The sequence below is a fragment of the Macaca nemestrina genome, chromosome 12 (assembly GCF_043159975.1).
Source record: "Macaca nemestrina isolate mMacNem1 chromosome 12, mMacNem.hap1, whole genome shotgun sequence".
Classification (NCBI taxonomy): domain Eukaryota; kingdom Metazoa; phylum Chordata; class Mammalia; order Primates; family Cercopithecidae; genus Macaca; species Macaca nemestrina.
The window spans coordinates 102,743,890-102,765,472 of NC_092136.1; the positions used below are offsets into that span (position 1 = coordinate 102,743,890).

The 21,583-nt window shown below is 40.5% G+C and overlaps 1 protein-coding gene, 1 long non-coding RNA gene and 1 pseudogene across 2 annotated transcripts in view; 1 reads left to right on the plus strand and 2 right to left on the minus strand.

Moving 5' to 3' along the window:
- The window catches only part of LOC105493710 (uncharacterized), a 54,975-nt gene that overhangs the window by 4,708 nt on the left and 28,684 nt on the right, over positions 1-21,583 (plus strand). Inside the window, exons 2-3 of the long non-coding RNA XR_011611017.1 lie at positions 6,915-6,991; positions 9,806-9,904. This is a non-coding gene — a long non-coding RNA (uncharacterized lncRNA). The remainder of the gene's footprint in view (positions 1-6,914; positions 6,992-9,805; positions 9,905-21,583) is intronic.
- On the minus strand, positions 1,324-9,874 carry LOC105493708 (matrix metallopeptidase 1). Its single transcript, XM_011761569.2, has 10 exons — positions 9,770-9,874; positions 9,041-9,285; positions 8,799-8,947; positions 8,447-8,572; positions 7,219-7,374; positions 6,941-7,058; positions 4,391-4,524; positions 2,736-2,898; positions 2,106-2,209; positions 1,324-1,924 (listed from the first exon to the last, which is right to left on the minus strand). Exons 1-10 carry the CDS (start codon positions 9,872-9,874, stop codon positions 1,815-1,817), a joined length of 1,410 nt encoding a protein of 469 aa, XP_011759871.2. The 3' UTR covers positions 1,324-1,814.
- LOC105493709 (casein kinase I pseudogene) lies at positions 19,721-20,728 on the minus strand (annotated as a pseudogene).

Sequence of the window (21,583 nt, forward strand, 5' to 3'; positions counted from 1 at the left end):
TATATATTTAGAGACAGAATCTCACTCTGTAGACCAGGCTGGAGTGCAGTGGTGATATGGTTTGTCTCTGTGTCCCTATGCAAATCTTGTGCGGAATGGTAATTCCTCAGTGTTGGAGGAGGGACCTGGTGGGAGGTAATTGAATCATGGGAGTGGATTTCCCCTTTGCTGTTCTTGTGATAGTGAGTGAGTTCTCACAAGATCTGGTTGTTTGAAAGTGTGTAGCACTTCCCCCTGCTCTCTGTCTTCCTCTTGCTCCAGCCATGTAGGACATGACGGCTTCTCTTTCACCTTCTGTCATGATTATGTTTCCTGAGGCCTCCCCAGCCATGCTCCCTGTACAGCATGTGAAACTATGAGCCAATTAAACTTATTTTCTTTATAAATTACCCAGTCTGAGGTAATTCTGTATAGCAACGTCAGAATGGACTAATAAAGTGGTGGGATTATGACTCACTGCAGCCTCCAACTCCTGGGCTCAAGTGATCCTCCCATCTCAGCCCTCTGAATAGCTGGGACTACAGGTGTGTACCACTATACCCAGCTATTTTCAAAATTTCTTTTGTAGAGGTGGAGCCTTACTATGTTGCCCAGGCTGGTCTCGAACTCCTAGGCTCAAGCAATCCTCCTATCTCAGCCACTCAAAATACTAGGATTCTAGGTGTGAACCACCTAGAATCCTACAATTTGATTGGCCAGCCTAAAATTTGATTTCCTACTTAAGCAAAGTCTACTGAGGTTTGTGTAACTATTTAAAGCAGTTATCTCCAGCAATTCAGCTTGTTCTGTCTTGTGGCAACTCTCTCATGATGTACTTCTACAACCACCACAGAAGGACAGAAGGAGTAGACTACTAGAGAAATTTCCACCAGCAATTAAATGTTCCAGTCTGAAAATGATGTTTTTCACTTCTTCACTCAACCCACTGGTTAGAAGTAGTCAGATGCCCCACTGCCCACCACCCAACTCTGCAAGCAGTTGGACTGTGGGAAAACGGAACCCTCCCATATGTTCAGAAGAGAGAAAATGACATACGCCTAGAATGCTCTACCATGATGTCACTGATTTTATCTAAAACCGCTTTTGGAATCCATACATGGGGCAAGGGAAACGGATTCCCCTCCCTCACCCCAGTTTATGTAGTATAAATTCCATGTGAATAGAGAATATTTGAGATTTTTGTATATCCTAATTTTGTATATCCTAATTTCCCACCTGAATTTTTTTTAATATTGTCTACTTCTCATTTCAAATTTGAAAAGCAGTCTCTGTAAGTGTGACTGTGTCATCAGAAAATAACTAATAAATATCATAGAAAGTATATAAAAGAGTAGAAACAAGGTTGACTTTATTTCAAACATAAAACTCTTTATTTTGTGTAAGAAGAGTTATCCCTTGCCTATCCAGGGTGACACTAGTGACTGCACATGTGTTCTTGAGCTGCTTTTCCTCCAGTGAAGACTCATGTCTCCTGTCTCTTTCTGTCTTGAAAAGATATGTTTGTCACTGAAGCTGCTCTCTGGGATCAAGGTCAGAGTTGTATACTCTGGAAAAGATCTTTGCAACTCTGGCTTATATGAATCCATAAGCCACGAACTTGACTTTTCGTACCTACCATTTGTGGAACTAAATTATATCAGTACAAAAAGGGCTACATTCTATATTGTAAAAAAATATGCAAAATGAGGTATAAATAAGATTATATTCTGTGTATCAGTGATTCTAGAGGTTAAAAATGACTGAAAAAAATAGTTCTTCAGGAAAACACCTCCTTTGGACTCACATAATGTATTTTCCATTCAAATTAGTAATGTTCAATTTTTTCTGCAGTTGAACCAGCTATTAGCTTTCTGGAGAGTCAAAATTCTCTTCGTTTTAGGATCAAATTTGTATTGCCTTGTTCCATGAAAGAAATAGAAAAATCCTAGAAACAAAACAAAAGAGACTTACTACATTATACAAGCAGTTTCTAGGTTTAACTTGAATTCTTGAGAAACCAATTCATTTGTGAGTGCAGATATTTTTGGCATTTGTTGTTCCAACTAACAATAATGATGCTATTGCTATGGCAATGAAATGGAGGAAATACATGCATATTTGCTTACCGTCTTTCATGAAAACTGCATCAACTTTGTTGCCAATTCCAGGAAAGTCATGTGCTATCATTTTGGGATAACCTGGGTCCATAGATCGTTTATATTCATCATACCTGGTCAGAAAAGAGTTAAGAGTGTCAGAACTTTTGCTAAACATGTACACTCTCAAAATCATTACAGAAAATATACCATGAGGAATTTAACCAGGATATTTCATTTAATAGATCATTCGTGAAATGGGGAGTAGATGCGGTAAGGTGGAATGCTGGGTGAACTAAAAGGCCTTTAAGGCCCCTCTGAAATCCAACATCGAATTCTCCAGTAGATTCTATGCTATGTCCTATTGAGGTAACATACTATGGAAGATAAGTAACTTTTGGCCAAAGTATCTCTGTTAAGATGAATGCCCTCAATTCTACATCCTTTTAAAATTCATCCCCCTACATTCTCTGGATTCCCAGTACAGGCATTGTGTGATGACTATTGGTCAACAGACTAAATAGATGATAGATTGGCAGCAACCATTTGCAGAAAAGGATGCTGGCCAAGGCAGTTTGAGACTCACTTTGAAATGGGGTGTTCTAGAACTTTTTATGTAGAAAGAACTGAGGCCCTAACATTCTCTGCACTTAAACTTACCTCCAGTATTTATTAGCAACAAAGAAGTAGGTTTTTCCAGTGTTTTCCTCAGAAAGAGCAGCATCGATATGCTTCACAGTTCTAGGGAAGCCAAAGGAGCTATAGATGTCCTTGGGGTATCCGGGTAGCACATTCTGCCCCTGAACAGCCCAGTACTTATTCCCTGCCAATCAAGAAACAGTGATGAAAACACTTGCCTAAGACTTCACTAGGCAGTAAGTTAATTTCTAGGTAAGTTCTTAGTTTCACATGCTAGTGCAGTGCCCTGGCTGCAGATTAGAATCATCTAGGGAGATTTTTGAAAATACTGATGCCAGGACCCTATCCCAGACCAATTAAATGCGTCTATCTTTTGAAGCTTCTTAGTTGATTCTAATCTGCAGCAAGCTTTGAAAATGACTCATTTGTGGGGTTGGGGGCTTCTTTCAAAAGTCAGATGTTCAAATGACTAAAGAGTTAATTATGCCACCTTGGTGATAGAAACTTCATTTCTCCAGGTTTGCTCATGGACTGTGGAAGTTCAAACAATTTGTATAATAAAGGGAAGAGTGCTGTAGTGACTCACAACCTATAAGGATTTGCAATCCTGGATTCAAATCACTGCATTTGGCTAGAAGACAGTTCCAAATACTTGAATTAATGCTGTGTCCAGTTTCCGTGTTTATACTCAGTAAGCCCCTCATCACATAAAGCTGGTCTCATATACTAAAGCCAAGATTTCTCTTATTGTACACACGTGCTATTTACCCCTCATGAAAGAGGAATGTGAAACTTTCTGTCTCTAACATCCCTTTAATTTCATAATTTAAAGGCTAGAAATTCTGTTTCAAAGCGTTTGGCCCACCTGACCTGCATTTAATTCTTTGCCTTGAGTGTATGGCTGAGTCAAATGTCTTACTCATTGTACTATGCTAAACACATGTTTGTAAAAATACTTGTGCATGACACAGTGTCTTCAAAGTCCAGGAGCTGATCATTGGATTGTGTTTCATTCTGACAGAATCGAAGAAGTTTCTCCCAATCAATTCACAGTATTCAGAACTTCTCATAATTTTATGTGCATATGAATTGCCCATGAAATTTGTTAAAATTCAGATTCTATCAAAGAAGATCTGAAGCAGGACCTGAGATTCTGAATTTGTAACAGACTGTCAGGTGATGCCAATGCTGCTGGTCTGAGGACCACACTCTTACAGCAGGGCTGTGGCATCCCCTATCTTAACTGCCTACTGGGAGCCTCTCACCTTCTCAAGAGGGTAGTTTGTATTGAAATAGAGTCTAGGAAATCATAGCAACAAAATCTTTCTATTCCATCCTCTGTAGGATTGGCCCAAGTCTCGATTTTTACTTTGAGTATTCCCAGGAATATGAAGGGGGTTTTAAATACGTAGTTCGTGCAGAAAATATTTTTGTAAATCTAGATTCATTAAAAAGGCCAGAACATTCTTTCTCCAGTCATTTGCCTTTTGTTTAAAATGACTCCAAAATGCACTATGCACTGTTTAGTTAAGTTGATGGACTTCCATTGATTTGGCTGGTGAGCTGAGATTTTCAAAAGTCCCTGGAGAGAATGTAGCTAGTACCCTTATATCTCAGCCCCAAAGGGAATAAAAAATTGATTTATTAAAACAGTGAAAAATAATTAGAAGGATTACCTTTGAAAAACCGGACTTCATCTCTGTCGGCAAATTCGTAAGCAGCTTGAAGCCCTTTTGGCAGTTGTGGCCAGAAAACAGAGATGAAATTGAGCTCAACTTCCTGGTAGAAGGGATTTGTGCGCATGTAGAATCTGATTAGAAAAAAAGAAAGAAAAGTTTCCATCTAATTTCTGGTAATCTCTGGCAGACATCCAGCTCCAGCTCCTTCTTGTTGCTGGCACTAGAGGTGTGCCGGTAAATGTTTAACATTCAGCTCCCCAAAGGAGGGTTGGTTTATAGCATTTGCTGATTTCACTAGGTTGAAATACTCCCATTATGATGAATTTCACGAGTCTCAGTGGAGCACCGTTGTACAGCATACAAATAAAATAGGCACAAGTAACTTTAAGAACATAAACAAGTAGAAAAATGCAGTAAAATTATGACAAAGAGATGTTTTAATTATTTTTATTACCTTTTAATGTAATTTAATTTTGTTTATATAATTTAAATTTTATCTATTTATTTTTTATTTATTTACTTTTTTGAGACAGAGTCTCACTCTGTTGCCCAGGCTGGAGTGCGGTGGTATAATCTTGGCTCACTGCAACCTCTGCCTCCCAGGTTCAAGGATTCTCCTGCCTCAGCCTCCTGAGTAGCTGGGATTACAGGTGCAGGCCAACACGCCCAGCTAATTTTTGTACTTTTAATAGAGACAGGGTTTCACCGTGTTGGCCAGGCTGGTCTTGAACTCCTGACCTCAAATGATTCCCCCACCTCGGCCTCCCAAAGTGCTGCAATTACAAGTGTGAGCCACTGCACCTGGCCTATAATTTAATTTTTAATAATGGCTATGGTTCACAGTTAACATGCAAAATTCTTCAAAATTTAACAGTCAGCTTTGGTGAGCCATTAGGGATCGGCTGTGCACGTTACCAGCTGGACCATGACTCTAATATCCTATATTTAGTGATTACTTACAACACACCAGGCCCAGTCCTTACATCAGACCTTATCACAAGGACACTACAAGAGAGTTTGCGGATGAGAAATTGAGGTCAGGGAGACTAAGGGAGGTGTCTAAGGCCACCCAGCTGGTAAGAGGCTAAGGTTGATTTTTAAACTGAGGTCTGGCAGCCACTCCCTTTGTTGTCCCGTGGTTAGTAGTACTTACACAAAGTGGATTATAGAGTTTATAGGGACCAGGGTAACAGCACAGCATGGACTGTCATGCGGGCTGACACAGAAGAGCTCCAGATTCTAGGCCACAGGGAAGCCTATGGCTTTGGCTGTCAGAAACCTGACTTCTAGGTCCCATCCTGCCTCTGCCTGGCTGTGATGCCTTAGGCAAATCAGTTACTATCTCTATCTCTAGCATTTCATGTCTCCCCGACGTGGCGACATTTAAATGATCTCTGTGTCCTTTCAATTCTGGCAATTCTCAAATTGGTCCCGTTCCATCTAGTACTATTTGGTTTGATAAGTGTGTCCTGCTGTACTGAGAGGTTTCCTTTAAAACCCTCTGTTTTCTTAACTTGTCCCAGCATTGAACCACATCCTGTATAGTTTACCTCCAGCCTTATCTTTTACACTTAAAAACTAAAGAGTGGGCAGAAAGAATTATGAGCCAGTGCCCGGAATTCTAGGAGAGATGCGACTACAGAGTAGTAAAACAGTGCCACAGCACTTGAAAGGCTGCAGAGAACCAGTCTTTCAGACCACCCTGAATTCCTATGTGTTGATCTTTCTGTGGACTACATCATTCACCAAATGCAGTGTGCAATAATACACCAAAAGAGTGTGTTATTTTGCCTGATCCTTTAGGAATCACTATGGTACAGACAGCAGGCCTCCTCCTTGCATGTGAGATGACCCCAACCTTTTTGAGTCCACATGCTGCAGAGGAAGTACTGGGATTCTTCTCTGAAGAGGGAAGCACCATGTTACCCCTATCTGTCCCAGGAGGGATTACATCAGTTCTTGGAGACTTTCCCAGCATTGGCTCTGTCCCATCTCTTCTTCTCTGGGCCTCCAGGGGGCAACAGAGACCCTTCAAGAAAATAGGTTTTGGGAGGGCCATTTTTCCAGGCTGGCACGGGAGATAATTAAAGGATGGCTATGCAACCCTTATCAGGGAGACGTTGCTATGGAAAGGACCACTTTCTCCTAAGAAAGTCCTATGATACTTATCATGATAAAGAGTCGCATAATGAAAAGAGACCTAAGTAGGGGACAGAAGACCAATAACTGCTCTGCTACCAATGAGCTCTATGCCCCCAAAAGATCTCTTTCCTTCTCTCTGACTTACTTTGCTGATCTGTAAAACAAGACCATACATACTGATTTTCTAAATCAATTCTATTTTCTGAGGATCAGATAACCTAATACATGTAGAAAACAAAGTTGTTACAAGTACATTATGTTGTACAAATGCATGCAGTTGCTACCATACAATTATAGATGTAAATCAGTGTGAAATAAGTAACATGTGAAACATAATCGTTAACCATAGTAGTGAATGTTGTTATTATTACAAATGCAGATCACAAAGAAGAGCTGACATCTTACCTGTCTTTAAAGAACATCACTTCTCCCCGAATCGTCGTTATAGCATCAAAGGTTAGCTTACTGTCACACACTTTTGGAGTTTGTGGGCCGGTGGGCTGGACAGGATTTTGGGAACCTCCTAAGGAAAACAAAATACCTGCAGTTAGTTTTGCCTAGTGTTAGAAAACCACATAAACAATGAAGACAGCTTCTTCAAGGATATCGCTAATGACTGTTTTATTTGAAATAGGTATAAAGACCACCAGGCCCTTGTCGGTAATGCTTTTCTCCATACTCACCATATATGGCTTGGATGCCATCAATGTCATCCTGAGCTAGCTGAACATCACCACTGAAGGTGTAGCTGGGATACATCAAAGCCCCAATATCAGTAGAATGAGCGAGTCCAAGAGAATGTCCAAATTCATGAGCCGCAACACGATATAAATTGTACTCTAAAAAGGCCAATACATCCATTTGTAAATATTTGAAATGTATTCAGTTTTGAGGCATTTAACTAATAAATAATTTACAACTACAAGGAAGAATGCTCCTATTTTATCAGTGACTTTTTGAAATATGTGTATGTATATCTTTTTTCCGAAGGCAGAAGGCATGCGTTTATTAACAATGAAGAGACAGGTTGAAATCTAAACTCTATGATTACACTGATACAATTAAAAGACAAATTCAGCTGACTGAAAGCCCACCACGGATTAGTCAATATTATCAATGATTAAATGACACGTATTATTTTGCAGAGAAGCAATAAAGTTCTATTAACTTTAAATATTTTTCTTTTTCTTTTCTTTTCTTTTCTTTTTTTTTTTTTTTTGAGATGGATTCTTGCTCTGTCACCCAGGCTAGAGTGCAGTGGTGCAGTCTCGGCTCACTGCAACCTCCTCCTCCTGAGTTCAAGTGATTCTCCTGCCTCAGCCTCCTGAATAGCTGAGATGACAGGCATGTGCCACCATGACTGTCGAATTTTTATATTTTTAGTAGAGACGGGGTTTTACCATGTTGGTCAGACTGGTCTCGAACTCCTGACCTTGTGACCTTCCTGCCTCGGCCTCCCAAATCACTGGGATTATAGGCATGAGCCACTGCGCCCAGCCTAACATTTAATATATTTCTTATTTACAAAACTGATAAATGTTGACTGCTGGAAATTTTGGAAAATACAAAAAGCCTTCATTTTCTTTAATTTCCACGTAAGTTTATGACCACTGTTAAATTTTGCTGTTTTCTTCTAATTAAAAGGATTTAATGTTGATGCCCACAAGTAAAACATCAAAGTTTTCAACATTTTCTTAATAAAAATTTTAGAGTGGCCTAGTTGTCACTGTTAAGATGTTGTTAGCCGGCAGAAAAGATCTTTCACTTTTCTAAATATATCACTGATTTTCTGAGTGGTAATAGAAAAATATATACTTCTACGAATGATTCTTTCAACTAAATCAACCAATATTACAATGAAACATGAAAGGGAGGGGGGAGAATTGAGAGAGGCAAATTTGATTGACTTACCTCTGAAATTGTTGGTCCACCTTTCATCTTCATCAAAATGAGCATCCCCCCCAATACCTGGGCCTGGTTGAAAAGCATGAGCAAGATTTCCTCCAGGGCCATCAAAGGGAGAATTGTCCCGATGATCTGAAAGAAACAGAATTCAGTGAAGTTTCCTTGTGGTTCTTATGTAAGCTAAGCCAGCAGGGCAAGCATTAGCTTTGTTAAGAGGCCAATAGACTTCCATCAAATGTGATGCAGTTTCCCTCTTTGAGCCCATAAAATCAACATTCCTCTTAAACAAGCAATTCCAGCTGCACAGCTACGAGATTTAAGGGCAAGGTGAGGTTAAGGTTCTACAAGAAGAACTTACCTCCCCTGACAAAAGATATCATTATGTCTGCTTGACCCTCAGAGACCTTGGTGAATGTCAGAGGTGTGACATTACTCCAGAGTTGAAAGGCTTTCTCAATGGCCTGGTCCACAGCTGCTCTTGGCAAATCTGGCGTGTAATTTTCAATCCTTAGAATGAAACAAGATAGAGACACATTGGACATGACTTCTTACCACTATCGTGGGAAATAGCTCTCTCACTCTGGCCCTCCATCTGCCTACCTGTAGGTCAGATGCGTTTGCTCCCAGCGAGGGTTCCCCTCCGTGAGGACAAACTGAGCCACATCAGGCACTCCACATCTAGGCTGCTTCATCACCTTCAGGGTTTCAGCATCTGGTTTCCCAGTCACTTTCAGCCCAAAGAATTCCTGCATTTGCTTCAATTTTTCAACCACTGGGCCACTGTTTCTCTGCTTTTCAACTTGTCTCCCATCATTCTTCAGGTTGTAGTATTTTTCCAGGTATTTCTGAAGAAAGAAAATTGTCAAAACACTGCATGGAAAATCTTTCTCATTATTCTAAAAATTGATGGCGTTAAGTTTTAGCCAGAACAGAGAACTGCTTCTAAAGCTTGTGTTTAGATTTCGCAGTTGCTTTTATCCTTATTTTTGGTGAGAAATGAGATTTCAGAGTAGAAATGTTCCTACTATTAATTACTGTGAAGTAAGAACTTCATAGCAGAGCAACTTTTATAGAGCAAGATTTGCATACTGTTACAAGTCTACAATTTGTGGAGAGAGGTTTGGATGCTCTTCCTTTAGTTCACTCTCACCTCCAACTGCAAAAGGAGAGCCTATGCATGGCTAGATACGTTTTTGGGGGAGGGTGCTGTTTCTAGCAAAGAAAAAAATCTCTTTATAGGAAATCCATCCTTAAAAAACTCTATTATATTACTGCAGAAAAATACAAACTAAAGATTTGCATTATTGTCAGATGCAATGCAGCATTTACCTGGACTAAGTCCACATCTTGCTCTTGTGTTTCTAGAGTCGCTGGGAAGCCGTGAGACACCACACCCCAGAACAGCAGCAGCAGCAGTGGAGGAAAGCTGTGCATACTGGCCCTTGTCTTCTTTCTCAGCCCAAGGTAAGTGATGACTCCTCAGCTTCCTGCTGCTTCAATATCCCAGCTAGGAAGCTCCCTCTGTATATATAGAGTCCTTGCCTTTCTAGAAAGCCGGAGGCTATGTGACTCATGTTTTACAACATCCTCTTGATTAGCTATGAATAGATTAAGCAATCGTTAGAAATGGTGACTCCTAGCAGATCACTTAGAATCACCTGGTGTTGCAATGTCATGATTAACTTCAAACAAGACGTGTGTGAAGGAGACACACTCTGCCATGTAAACAGTGGTTTCCTCCAATTCATTTATATCTGATTTGAGAAAGGCTCTTGTTATATACACAGGTCAAAGAATACTCCATGACCTTTTAAAAAAAGACTTAATTCTGATGGTCATAAAGTGCTACAGGTTTCCCCACATACCTTGCTCCCCGGGCAGAGGGTGGAATTACTAACACTGCGCACCTTATAGCTGTTCATCACCTGTGCTGACTGAAGTTCAGCTCCTCCAGCACTCACTTTATGGTGGCTCTTTGGGTTTCTCTGAGGTTCCCTTCTCCCTCTGTTAAGCTGCCTGGTACCCTATTGCAATAGCACCACGGCTTCCCTTAATCTTTACTCAGAGCCAGACATGGTGGCTCAAGCCTATAATCCCAGAATTTCGGGAGGCCGAGGCAGGGGAATCGCTTGAGCCCAGGAGTTCAAGATCAGCCTGGGCAACATGGTGAAACCCCACCACTATAACAAACAAACAAACAAACAAACATTTTTTAAAGTTGGCCAAGCATAGAGGCGTGCACCTGGAGTCTCAGCCACTGAAGAGGCTGAGGTGGGAGGATCACTTGGGCCTGGGAGGTTGAGGCTGCAGTAAACTGTGATCGTGCCACTGCACTCCAGTCTAGGCAACAGAGAGAGACCCTGTCTAAAATAAAATTTGAAAAAATTTACTCAGGCCTAGGATTTAAGAGCCTTACCTGAGAAGAACCCTCATCCACAGGTGGAGTATGAGATAACTCCCCACCCTCTGTAGGCCTTGCCCATCATCATCATGGGACAAATAGGATCCTTCTCTGAAACCTGTCCGCATGTACCAGATGATGAAAATGTTGGAAAGAGACTGAGCATGACTCTGGGGTCTTATTTTTAATCATACTTTTTTCCCCTGATATGAGTATATCTTTGCTCTTTGATGCTAGGCAGCATTTATTTATTCTTTCATGTATGCCTTCATTCATATATTTATGCATTTCTCCATTCAAAAGATCTTATTTAGCATCTCCTGCCCATTAAAATAACTACATGGCTCTGTAATGAAAGATGTATATTCATATACTTACGTTCCACATTAAGTTGTCTTGGGTACTACCAATCTGTAGCATTCTTGGTGAGAAAAGTTGGTCTATCTCTGTAGCTCCTCCACTCATGCCCCACTCTCCTTCCTTGGAAGCATTTATTGGAAACATACAGTGGAGAAACCCTGGCCTCTGTTTTAACACTCCAGCACCTTATGGTGTCTCCCACCTTTTCCATTGTATCAGGTTTGCTTTTCAAGACTTTCCTCCCCTTATGGATTCCTGTTTCGTTGCTGCGCCAAGACTGATATCTTACTCATAAACAATACTTCAATATATCTTGGATTGTTTTGAAATAAATCGTATCCTCTCTAATAATTTAACCACAACTTCCTCATCTAAGTGGAGTAACGTAATTTCAACAGGGTAAGAGGAATAGGAAGAAGTTCTCACGAAAATGAAATCCTCTCCTTCTCACAGGCATCAGAGGGAGGGTGGGGCAGAGACCAAAGAACATTGCCACTGTAGTGACTCCAGCATGGACAAGGAAAATAGTGAAAGGGGCTGTTCACATTACAGGGTGAACATAGGCTATGTCTTAAAAGTCAAGGAGTGGCAGATATACTCGATTGTGAGGGAATCTAGTTAGTGTGAAGAGGTTACACCCCTAGCTCTACTGAGGCCTGGGAAACAAGGGTCAGTTAATAGGTTAACTCAGGAAAGCAGCGTCCTGACCATCTGCGATTGGACGGGAAGTTGCATAAGACGTCAGCCTGGAAGAGTCTCCTACACTGTCCCATCTGGCAAGAGCCTGCACATCCTACAGTCCAGGAGTTTTCAAACTTTTATAAACTTCTGTATCCTTTACTTAAACAAAATCCCTTTTGGAAAGCAAACTTGAAAACCAGATGAAAACAGAAGTTCTCTGATGGAAGCTGGAAATAGAGCCTTGGAGTTCCACACAAGCCCCCACATCATGCCTGCTTTGTCCTCCCTTCTCTAGCAAAGCTCCCCGGCGTCTGAGTCCAGAGCTCTCATGCTAAATGCTCATGGTGTTTCATTAAATGTCACAGTTGCTGACGTGGATTGGAAACTGGTTGCTTGAAACAGCTTTTCATTTTTTTTTTTTTTCAAAAAAAGCAAAAAAAGTTTCAAAAGCAAAAAAAGTTAAATTAAGTTTTGGTTAAGCAGCCAGCCTAGATTCACACGGCCCTGAATCCTGCAATTTGCAGTTAGGTATTCACGGAAGATCTTCTAATGCAACATATGTAACTTTGCAGCTGGTGCTAGCATGTGATTTATTTGAGAGTAAAAAAGAAAACAAAAATTTAGAACAGAAAGCTTGGGATTAAATCCTACCAAATCCTAGCAATGCCTAGACTTAGCATAGTTTCCAAGAAGCTCAAAACATGTTAAATTTGTATTTGCTCTTCACATCCAGATTATTTATTTCCTCTGGGAGCATCTTCTTCCCCCATAATTCTCTTTTAAATGTAATTTCTGAAATTATTCCTCTACTCCTTATGACAAGCATAAGAGGGCTCTCATGAGTGTGGCTGTGTCAGCTGACTCCAGACTATTTCCAGGCAGGCAAATTATTTCCATGGTTTTCTTGGTTGATTCATGCTGGCCGCTCTGTGAAAGTCCTCAAATATATTTATATTTTTCCATATTAAACTCGGCTTTGAAATTTCAGTCTTGCTTCATATTTTTGTAAGCTTGCGAATTCAGCTTTTTAAATTTTGTAACTCCATGTGAGTGTCAGATATTTTTCCTATTTTTCTGTCCTGCAAGTCTTGAAATTGTCTTTAGCCAGAAACATTAAGTATTTAATGCTATTTTGTTGTGAGAGTTACACGTGGGAAAAATTTGCCCCATCGTCTGTATTCTTCCTACATATGGCCATACAGTAGCTTTATGGATAACCATTGACCAGACACTTCACAGACACTTGGTACACACTGGTTCCATTAATCCTCATGGTTACCTTCCAGGTAGAAATGATTGATCAATTAACCCTGAGTCCCAGGGCACACAGCAGAGTGGTAGTCACTTGTTGAACACAGCTCTGTGCCACTGCAGTCCAGACATGACACATACATACTCTGGGGATAGAAATCTTGCTTTCCTAACAGAGAGTGTCTGGAGACACGAGGACTATCACGTTAACTCCCTCAAGTCCACAATAATGTCTCCGTTCCCACAGGCCTGAAAGAATCTTCCCCTTCAAGCTGTCACTGAATCTCCCTTATTTCCCTTACCAAACTTCTTGAATTTGTAGTTTATACTACCTCAACTTAGTAGGTGTCTGCAAATGATTGTTACATGAGTTAATAAATGGACAGATCAATGAAGAAATAGATACTTAAATGACACTTAAATAAAGGGTCTATTTCTCATTAGGTTGAGTTGTTTATAAGAAGTCTTATGCCCATGACTAGGTTTTTATGTCTTTTACTCTCCTAAGACTAAAGTTTTTAAAATTACCATGGGAAGAATTTGGATATATCAACTGACTGGAGATTCAATTAACTAATTTTTTTATTTAGAGACAAATAAAGTATCTGTCGCTTAGGCTGGAGTGTAGGCACCTCAAACTACTGGGCTCAAGCAATCCTCCCGCCTCAGACTCCCAAGTAGCTAGAACCACAGATGTACACCACCATGTCCCACTAATTTTTAAATTTTTTTGTAGAGATGAGGTCTCACTATGTTGGCCAGGCTAGTCTCAAACTCCTGGCCTCAAGTAATTCTCTCACCTCGGCCTCCCAGAGTGTTGGGATTATAGGCGTGAGCCACCACATCTGGCCTTGCTGGAGATTTTATATGAAGCATAGCACATTAATTTTTGGTGATTTGCATGCCATGCTACAAGCATTTAGTATCTGATTATTTTGAGCATTTTATTAATGTGTTTGCCAATAATATTTTCTTATCTGCATAGTTTATTAAACACTGTGGAAAATGCTTATAGTTAGCACATTTGTGAAACAGATTTTTGCAGCTGTATCTCCTTTTAAAGGAAATTCAAACCAAGAGCCTTTCTGGGAATGTTACTCGTACCATAGCTCAGTTCAGCCCTGTCAAAACCATCCTTTCTTAGCTCTTATATCTGTGAATATGAATTTGAGATGGATCTTAAATATGTGAGGAAGCTTCCTGTGAGATTTTATCACGTACCCAGACTATGACTTGCTTGTTTGGAGTCTCTGACATACACACATGTGTGGTCTGCAGAGCTTTTAGTCCATGATTCAGAATTCAAACTATATTCCATTGTTGCAGAATTTTTCTGTTTTTCACAAAGTGAAATGTTCTCTAAGCCTACCACCCAGTTATTTTTAATTACCCTTAACTATTCATGCCTCAGCTATAATTCTTTATTTTTTTATTATTATACTTTTTTGAGACAGAGTCTTGCTTGGTTGCCCAGGCTGGAATGCAGTGGCATAACCACGGCTCATTGCAGCCCCCACTTCCTGGGCTCAAGTGATCCTCCCATATCAGCCTCTTAAGTAGCTGGGACTATAGCTTTCGTACAGCAACTGGGGGACTACAAGTGTATGCCACCACGCCCAGCTAATTATTATTATTATTATTATTATTATTATTGTAGAGACAGGGTCTTGCTATGTTATTCAGGCTGGTCTCAAACTCCTAGCCTCAAGTGATCCTCCCTCATTAGCCTCCTAAAGTTATAATCATTTATGATGACCATTGGGCTCGTCACCTGGTTTTCCTTGTATCAGTCAATTCTTCTTTTTTTTTATTTCTATTGAGACAGAGTCTCACTCTGTCTCCCAAGCTAGAGTGCAGTGGCATGATCTTGGCTTATTGCAACCTCCACTTCCCAGGCTCAAGCAATTCTCCTGCCTCAGCCTCCCAAGTGGCTGGAATTACAGGCATGCACCACCATGCCTGGCTAAGAATCAGTCAATTCTTATGAGTTCTCATTGAAAGAAATAACATTTAACCTTTACTGGGCTCTCTATACCTTTAACTTACAAAATTATTTTATCCTCACAATAATCCTGTGGAACGGGTAGGGTGGATACTATTATTTCTATTTCATAGATGAAGAAACTGGGACAACTTTCCATGACTAAGTCTTTTGTCCAAGATGGTTCCTCTAGCAAGCAGTAGAGACAGAAACTTGAAAAAGGTCTTTGGCTGCAAAACCAGGTCATTCAGCTCTTAATATAAAAGATTAATCCCTGCAGACATCTTTTTATACTTGACATTGAGATGCATTTTTTAGTTCTAACAGAAAATTATTGATGAAATCACCAATAAGACTGCACAGTCCCCTCCTGTGAATTATACCCTTCTCTCTCAAAGGTGTTTCTTGTACTTGGCACTGATTCTTCCCCTCATCCTGTGAACATGGCTGCTCTGTGAAATAAACGGAGGAGCACAACCCTAACAATTGTTGCAATCCATAACTCCTTGAGTGTCACTTCTCTTTATCATCAGCCTTATTACCTAACTTTGATCTTGACCTTGAGCTCACCCCCTTGTAGTACATTTTCAAACATTACTATTAACACCCACCATTTTAAAAAAGTCAAATGGCTTTTCTTCAGTTCACATTTTCATCAGTCCTTTTTAGCGTTCAGTGCTCAGTCTTGGAAACCCTCAGCTTGGAGTTTCTGCACTTTATTTTTCTCCCTGTACCTTTCTGATTATTTCCCCTCCTTTTCTGGCATCTCCTTCCTTTCCTTCCTCCTGAATTTAGCCATTCACCAACGTCCTGTTTTGAGTCTTCACTTTTCTTTTTTTTTTTTTTTTCTTTTTCTTTTTTTTTTTTTGAGACAGAGTCTTGCTCAGTCGCCCAGGGTCTTGCTCAGTTGCCCAGGCTGGAGTGCGGTGGCATTATCTCGGCTCACTGCAACCTCCGCCTCCCGGGTTCACGCCATTCTCCTGCCTCAGCCTCCCGAATAGCTGAGACTACAGGCGCCCACCACTATGCCCGGCTAATGTTTTTGTATTTTTAGTAGAGATGGGATTTCACCGTGTTAGCCAGGATGGTCTCGATCTCCTGACTTCGTGATCCGCCCGCCTCGGCCTCCCAAAGTGCTGGGATTACCGGCATGAGCCACCGCACCCGGCTGAGTCTTCACTTTTAATCTCTGGCCCCTATTTCCCCAGGACAGTGTCATCTATTCCCACAACTTCACCCAACATCCCCACAAAAAATGCCTTCCTAAACTCGAGCCCTACTGTTTTCCTGAACTCCTGTCTCATAGTTTCCACTGCCACCAGGACAATTCCATCTAGATAGATCTGGTTTCATTTTCTTTTAAACCAAGACTCCTATTTCTCCTTATATACCTCTTACCTAGCACAGCTTGCTAAATCACAGACCCGGGTTCAAATGCCAGCTCTGCCAGTTACTAGCTAAATGACCAATTATTCAACCTTTTTATTTTCTCATCTAAAAAATGGAAATAATAACAGCACCTGCCTTAGATGGTTGTTTGGAGACTAAAATAATGCATGTAAAATAATTAGTACAATGACTGGCACACAGTGAACACACACAAAATATTTGTAATTATTTTTATGAATAAAATGCTTCAGCAGTGTCCATTGTCTAGCACGGCAAAAGGAACAGTCAGCAGAGTAAACAGACAACCCACAGAGTGGGATAAAATCCTCACAATGGATATATCTGACAAAGAACTAATATCCAGAATCTACAACAAACCCAAATACATTAGCAAGAAAAAAACAAACAATGTCATCAAAAAGTGGGCTAAGCACATGAACAGACAATTCTCAAAAGAAGATACACAAATGGCCAACAAACATGTGAAAATATGCTCAACATCACTAATGATCAGGGACATGCAAATCAAAACCACAATGCAATACCACCTTACTCCTGCAAGAATGGCCATAATCAAAAAATCAAAAACAGTAGATGTTGGCATGGATGTGGTGACCAGGGAACACTTCTACACTGCTAGTGGGAATGTAAACTAGTACAGCCACCATGGAAAACAGTGTGGAGATTCCTTAAAGAACTAAAAGTAGAACTACCATTTAATCCAGCAATCCCACTACTGGGTATCTACCCAGAGGAAAATAAGTAAATTATACGAAAAAGATACTTGCACATACATGTTTATACCAACACAATTCGCAATTGCAAAAATGTGGAACCAACCCAGATGCCCATGAATCAACAAGTGGATAAAGAAACTGTGTGATATATATATATAGTGTGATATATATAGTATATCTGTGACAGATATATATCTGTGATATATATAGTATATATAATATATATGATGGAATACTATTATATATGATGGAATACTACTCAGTCATAAAAAGGAATGAACTAATGGCATTTGCAGCAAGCTGGAAGAGATTAGAGACTGTTCTTCTAAGTGAAGTAACTCAGGAATGGAAAATCAAATATCATATGTTCTCACTGATAAGTGGGAACTAAGCTGTGAAGATGCAAAGGCATAAAAATGACACAATGAATCCCAGCACTTTGGGAGGCCGAGGCAGGCAGATCACGAGGTCAGGAGATTGAGACCATCCTGGCTGACATGGTGAAACCCCGTCTCTATTAAAAATTACAAAAAAATTAGCCGGGCATGGTGGCCGGCACCTGTAGTCCCAGCTACTCAGCAGGCTGAGGCAGGAGAATGGTTTGAACCCGGGAGGCGGATCTTGCAGTGAGCCAAGATGGTGCCACTGCACTCCAGCCTGGGCCACAGAGCAAGACTCCATCTCAAAAAAAAAAAAAAAAAAAAAAAAAAAAAAGACACAATGGATTTTCGGGACTCAGAAGGGAAGGGGGTGAAGGATAAAAGACTACAAAATGAGTATATACTGCTCAGGTAATGGGTGCACTAAAATCTCACAAATCATTACTAAAGAACTTACACATGTAACCAAACACCACCTGTTCCCCAATAATCTATAGAAATAAAAAATTAATTTAAAAAAAGGCAAAATAGAGATAAACCAACTTTAGCACTTAAGACCTTCCATGCTCAGGTCTAAAAATAACTTACCCATCCCACTTCCCTCTCATCCTACCCCCTTACAAACAAAGTGAATTACATTGTTTCCCAAATGTGCCTTGCACCTGTCCTGCTTTTTTATATTTTTTATTCTCCTCTATTTCTACTTAATACAAGTCTACCCATTCTGCAAGGCTCAGTCTAAATGTTACTTCACTGATAATGTCCTCCATTACCTTTCTCCCTTTGTGGGATAGTTTTTTTTTTTGTAAAGAAAGTTTTTAGTTTTCAATGAACTTGTTAACAAAAAAAGTTCCCATTTCAAAATAAAAACAAAATCCCAGATCATATAGATGTTTACAGTGATTACATTTATCTAAGCAACATACATACATATTTAGTTGTAAGATGTTAACTAAATTTCTGTGACAAATATGCTTTTTTAAATAAAAAGAACATTATAAAATTAATGCAGAGTCCTAAGAATAACCTAGTAGTCACTCAGTTTTTCTTACATCTCCACTTTGGATGCTGTTATTTCTAGCACAAGTGAGCAGGCAGAGTCTTTCATAGGCTCAAACAATGGGATATTTGGTGGCTACCATATCAATTGGCAACAGGACAACCATTTTAAGAATGTTTTAAGTGAAGACCTTGCAAACCCCAGGGATGGAAAAATGCTAAGAATGCACAATTGTGAGCACTTACAACCGTCACAACTGTGGCTGAAGACTTTATCTCATTCTTCTTAAATGAAATCTCAAAGTAGTATAGTTAAAAAAAAAAAAGGTTTTAACAAAAAAAATTGGTATATGCCCTATTTCTCTACTAATTTGTGTGAGTCAAACATTCAGTTAATTTTTCCACTTGAAAAATATGCAATATGACCATCAGTGACAGATTGGATTAAGAAAATGTGGCACATATACACCATGGAATACTATGCAGCCATAAAAAAGGATGAGTTTGTGTCCTTTGTAGGGACATGGATGCAGCTGGAAACCATCATTCTTAGCAAACTATCACAAGAACAGAAAACCAAACACCGCATGTTCTCACTCATAGGTGGGAACTGAACAATGAGATCACTTGGACTCAGGAAGGGGAACATCACACACCGGGGCCTATCATGTTGAGGGGGGAGGGGGGAGGGATTGCATTGGGAGTTATACCTGATGTAAATGACGAGTTGATGGGTGCAGCACACCAACATGGCACAAGTATACATATGTAACAAACCTGCACGTTATGCACATATACCCTACAAATTAAAGTATAATAATAATAAATAAATTAAAAAAAAAAAGAAAAAGAAAAATATGCAATAGAAAACCGGACACCATATTTCACTATCTCAGTTAATATTCACAATTACAGCAGCTGCAATTCAGGATACAGCATTACCAGTGCTGCCCAGAGTCAGTTCATACTGAAATTAAGTTCCTAACACCAAGTAAATGGTTGCAACTACCATTGGCTAGTGTACATATGAAATAAAATTTCTAGCAGCAAAAAATGCAGCTCCGATCATCTGCTCTGCTTCTTCTGTTCCTCAGCTCATGCTTAGAAACCTGTGGGGGTTTGGGCCTGCTAACCCTGCCCACTGGAAGAGGTGGTCTGCTGGGCTACTTTCAGCTTTAACATTGTCCAATAAAACGTTTAGTCATTTTGGTGGTTCAGGGTCCTCGAAAGAATGCGGAATAGCTGTCTGAGATACACCTCATCCAGGACTTCCTCAAAGTGTAGCCGGCGATTACAGTTGGCAAATTCTGCAGGAAATTTACCGCAATTACAGCACATGGCAAATTCTGCAGGAAACCCCTTACATAAAACTTCAACAGGAGTGGGCATCCTCTTTTCACTAATGTTTTCATATTTTTGCTTCTTTGTTGCGGACCTTAGTCCTTGCCATGGCAAGCCGGCTCTATTAAAATACATCAAAACAGCCTAAGGATTCCACGTCATTTCTGTAACTGCTCAATACCAAGATGTGCATTGATGCTGGCACATCAGGCACTGCTAGTGAGGTTTTTATCTTATCTGCACAGTATGTGTTGCCTTGTCCTGCTGTTGCTGTATTTTTTGACTAAACCAGAATCAATAAAGAATAACTCACTACAGTGATGCCCAATCCCTTTAGGGAGTTATGTGTTTTAATGTCTCTGTGTATAAAACTGTTTGTATGCACATACTCAATTTTATTGATAGTCTGGTCAGCTAACATATGTACAGTTTTCATTGTCAACCTTCTTGAAGAGAAATTGAAGCGGTCTTCGAGGCTAGGTCCCAGAAAGTCTATGACTGGTACATTGCAGTCTTTTTCCTGATCATACCACGGTGTGGGGGGGGTGGGATGCCAACCCTACCTTGAAGAATCTTACAGAGTTTGCTTTCCTACAGCAACTGGGGATGCCTGGTCTTTTGAGATTCTAGCTTCACTGCCATTTCCTGGCCATTGGTGATGTTGATGGCCAGATAAAAGTCCCAGAAGGAGCCAGACCGGATCTTCCTTACTAGTTTATGTTTCCCTCAAACAATAAATTTGGCCTTGGATCCGCTGCTGCTTGCCATCCTGAGAGATGAAGATGGAGGCTGAGGCCAAGCCCAGATGCCTCTGAGAGAAGGACGGAGGTCTCTGGGGCTCCTCCACGGTGGAAGGTGGCAGGAAACGGGACATGGAACACGGAGGTCTCCCTCATATTCGCGGCCCAGAATTAACTGAGGGGGAACCTGATCACCGCTGCTCAGTCAGGTTTCTTGTTGCCAGACTCAGTTTGTAAAGGAGTTCTTGCAGTTACAAGGCTGGGTCACTTGTTTCTGGGCGGCGCCACTGCCTTGCTGTCTCAGCAATGTGCAGGCTGGAAAACGGGGTGCAGTGAGCTAGGGCAGGGATACCATTGCCACCATTGCCACCACTGCCAGTGGCTCCAGCCCGGAAGGACCCCTGTCCCTCTGCCGACGCCGCCATCTTGTTACTCCAGCTCCAGCCTGATAGTTTCACTCTGAATTTTCTTAGAACATTACACTTTCTTAAAACCCTTTTCATATTTTCCTTATCTTCACCTCATTCTCTTAATGGAAGGTAATTCGTTGAAAAAAAGGCTGATGTTTTCATTGTGTCCCTGCCCATTCTCGAAGGTTTACCAGTTGATTTGTAGAAACTTGTTCAACAGGGGAAATGTTAGGTTACACGCAATAGAATAGAAAAAGTGGCACTTAGTGCTTTTGAAGGTAAGGGTCCCTTCTTTCAGTAAGAGTTCTCTCACTTTGCAAGTCTGAGGGGAAGCATAGTCACTATGTATGCTAAAGTGGTTTGGTTGTGTCCCCAACCAAATCTCATCTTGAATTGTAGCTCCCATAATTCTCACATGTCTTGGGAGTGATCCTGTGGGAGGTAATTGAGTCATGGGGGCGGGTGTTTCCCGT